Source organism: Austrofundulus limnaeus, unplaced genomic scaffold (genome assembly GCF_001266775.1).
Source record: "Austrofundulus limnaeus strain Quisiro unplaced genomic scaffold, Austrofundulus_limnaeus-1.0 Scaffold109, whole genome shotgun sequence".
NCBI lineage: Eukaryota > Metazoa > Chordata > Actinopteri > Cyprinodontiformes > Rivulidae > Austrofundulus > Austrofundulus limnaeus.
In genome coordinates this window covers 1,403,946-1,406,856 of record NW_013952511.1, presented here as the reverse complement: position 1 = coordinate 1,406,856, position 2,911 = coordinate 1,403,946, and the positions used below count along the sequence as shown (strand labels likewise).

The 2,911-nt window shown below is 41.1% G+C and overlaps 1 protein-coding gene across 1 annotated transcript in view; it reads left to right on the top strand.

Annotated features, from left to right (window-relative positions):
• The window catches only part of dync2h1 (dynein cytoplasmic 2 heavy chain 1), a gene marked incomplete in the record, with an annotated part of 120,612 nt that overhangs the window by 112,794 nt on the left and 4,907 nt on the right, over positions 1 to 2,911 (top strand). Inside the window, 2 exon segments of the mRNA XM_014014065.1 lie at positions 1,971 to 2,080; positions 2,172 to 2,253. Of these exon segments, the coding sequence (XP_013869519.1) occupies positions 1,971 to 2,080; positions 2,172 to 2,253 (192 nt within the window).

Here is a 2,911-nt window from a genome sequence, read left to right as displayed (position 1 = left end):
GATGGATGGATGGATGGATGGATGGATGGATGGATGGATGGATGGATGGAACCATCATGCACAGATCTACACATGAAAATATTACTGAAAAAGCACACAAAAAATGAAAATAACATTAATGTCTTCATGGAGAAAACTACATGAATATGACTTGAAATTGTGATTACAAGAGTTCTTCAGTTGAGCAAAGTCCTAACTTATAAAGAGATCAGACATCACTGTCATTAAAACAACGTTAGAACAAATCTTTTGTTTTGTTTTTTTTATGTGAAATGAATACAGAAGCTTCGTGGAAGTATAATTCCTCGGTTGGTGCCAGAAAAAAGGAGTTTTGGCGGAAACTCCTCTCTATCTCCTCTCAACTGTGTCTGACTGCACGCCTACCTCAATATGTTCTGGCAGACTAGAACTCGCACATACGCTCAGACTTTCAGAAATAATTCATTTCTGTGTGGATGCGTTTCCATTATTCGAGTGGAAGTGTGAGTGCAAACTGTAGTGCCTCGGTCTCTCTGTCGGCTGTCCTGCCTGCCCATCTGTTTGCATGTGTCTGCCTGACACGTCTCGCTTCTTTTTTTGGCCCCTTTCTTCTAGTCTCCCTGTCTACCTGTACTCTATCGATCATCATGTATGTCTGTCTAGAGGCTGCCGTGTCCTTCACTGTCTCCTCGTGCTCATCAGTGCTGAGTGATAACTGCGTTAGCAGCCTGTCTGGATTCTGTTAGCTAATCATTCTAATGAAGGTGGAGCCTTCCAGAGCTGCTGCTGAAGAATGAAGAGCCAGCTGCACAAAACCCAACCTAAATGCATAAGGCAATACTTGACTGTTGTGGAATACCGTGTTTCTGACCATCTTCCCGCGACATTGACAATAATATAAATCTCATATTTCTACCTGTGCATTGTTGCTCTGTTACAATCATCCAAAAGCCTTTTTCATGCAACTCTGCACAAGTTTGCAAACTTGTGCAAATCAGAAAATGAGCTTGAATATATATATTGCTCATATATTGCTTATATATTACTCATGCTTAAGTTGTCACTAAAGTCAATGGGATGCTAAGACAAAGAATCCATTTATAATAAAGATTAGATCTGATGTTTGCCTGCTCTGCCTTTGTCAGCACTTTCTTTCAACGGAGCTTCAAATCACATAAATTCAGTGGTGATTTAGAGAGCTGATTAGCAGTTATTAAATAAATAAATAGAAAGAAAGAAAACTAAGAGATGCAAAATGCGGCCCAGAAAAGATCGAGACCTCAATGCTGGGCTGATTGTCATGGCTCAGATCTTTCAACCACAGCCACCACAGGCCTAAATCGAAAGATGCTTGGCTGTAAAAAAAAAAAAAAAAAGTAAAGTGAAAAAGATTTCTGCTATTCTGCGGCATTGCTGGAAAACATAGAGGGGAGCCCACAAACCAAGCTTGTACTGTGGGATATGCATGCTGTTAACCAAAATACATGGTTTCTGCAGTGACACAGAAGGAAGCTGCTTATCTAATCAAAGCAGATGTCAAATCTGATGACCCAGTTCATCATAATGCAGTAGGCTCACAGGGGTCTATCTCCAGCCAAACAGATGCACACACACACACACACACACACACACACACACACACACACACACACACACACACACACACACACACACACACACACACACACACACACACACACACACACACACACACACACACACATACACACAGCACAGTTTAGTACATTTACCTACTGTTTATTCTCCTTTTATGTTTTTGATCAAATCTCATCCTTTGGGTTTTTGCACATGTACAAACCTGCTTTATTAGGACTCTGTATGACTGTGGATCTGTTTATATTGTGTGTTTATTAGCAGTTAGTTAGAGTTACAAAGTTATTAGTTTGTTGATCCAATGATTTAAAGCTGAGAAGACTTTTTAAATAGATCCCATGCTATTAAGTAGTCACTTTGCATGATTGTGTGCACAGAGTTGGGTGGAACGTGCAGGAAGAGAAGCTCTTCTTTCCGACATCCTTGATTTATCAGAGCTCTTCCACCCAGATACCTTCCTTAATGCTTTGCGACAGGAAACTGCCAGGTAACAAAGAAAGTGTGCAAGTTCATGTGAACCAAACCGGGCGGGATGCTAAAGGTAATAAGATCTTTTTCCTCCCTTGTCTTTGTTCTAGGTCTATGGGCTGTTCGATGGATAGCTTGGTGTTTGTCTCATCATGGAAGAGTCCAATCGCTCAGGCCAAGCTACAAGTCAAGGTAGAATCACAGCAGATGGACATTAGGCTGCAGATCATGTATGCAAACAGCAAACACTCCCATCCAGCTGCAGAACTCTGGTGCTGTAAACAAACCAGACAATAGCTGAGTGATGATTGGAAAATAATTGAGTGAAAGACAACAAGGCTAGATTACAGAGACAGATAAGAAGGCAGGAGTCAAAAGGGAAGAAAACAGAAAGCAGTGTTCTCGCATTTTGATTAGAGACATATTTTTCCCACGTCCTCTCACAAGGGATTTTTTTTTTGATGCATTTGCCAGTCAGGACCATTTAAGAATAAAAGGCTAGAATCATTCAAGCAGTACAGCTCTACTGTCATTCCCACTCTGACCTATGGGTGCTATAATTGTATCGCCTGTAGTTTATTACTTTAAGTCAACAGTTTTACTTCTAGTTATGCCAATAAAACTTGGCACGACTTTGCATGCACTTAGTTAAAATGTGCAATAAGAGGGGAAGGGTGTGGGTGCTGAAAATGAGTCTGCAGCTGCAGGGAGGGAGAGGAAACACTCAGACATCAGAGAAAGAAAAGGATAATTGTTGTAAAGCAAAGAGCTGTCTTAAACACACACACACACACACACGCACACACACACACACACACACACACACACACACACACACACACACACACAC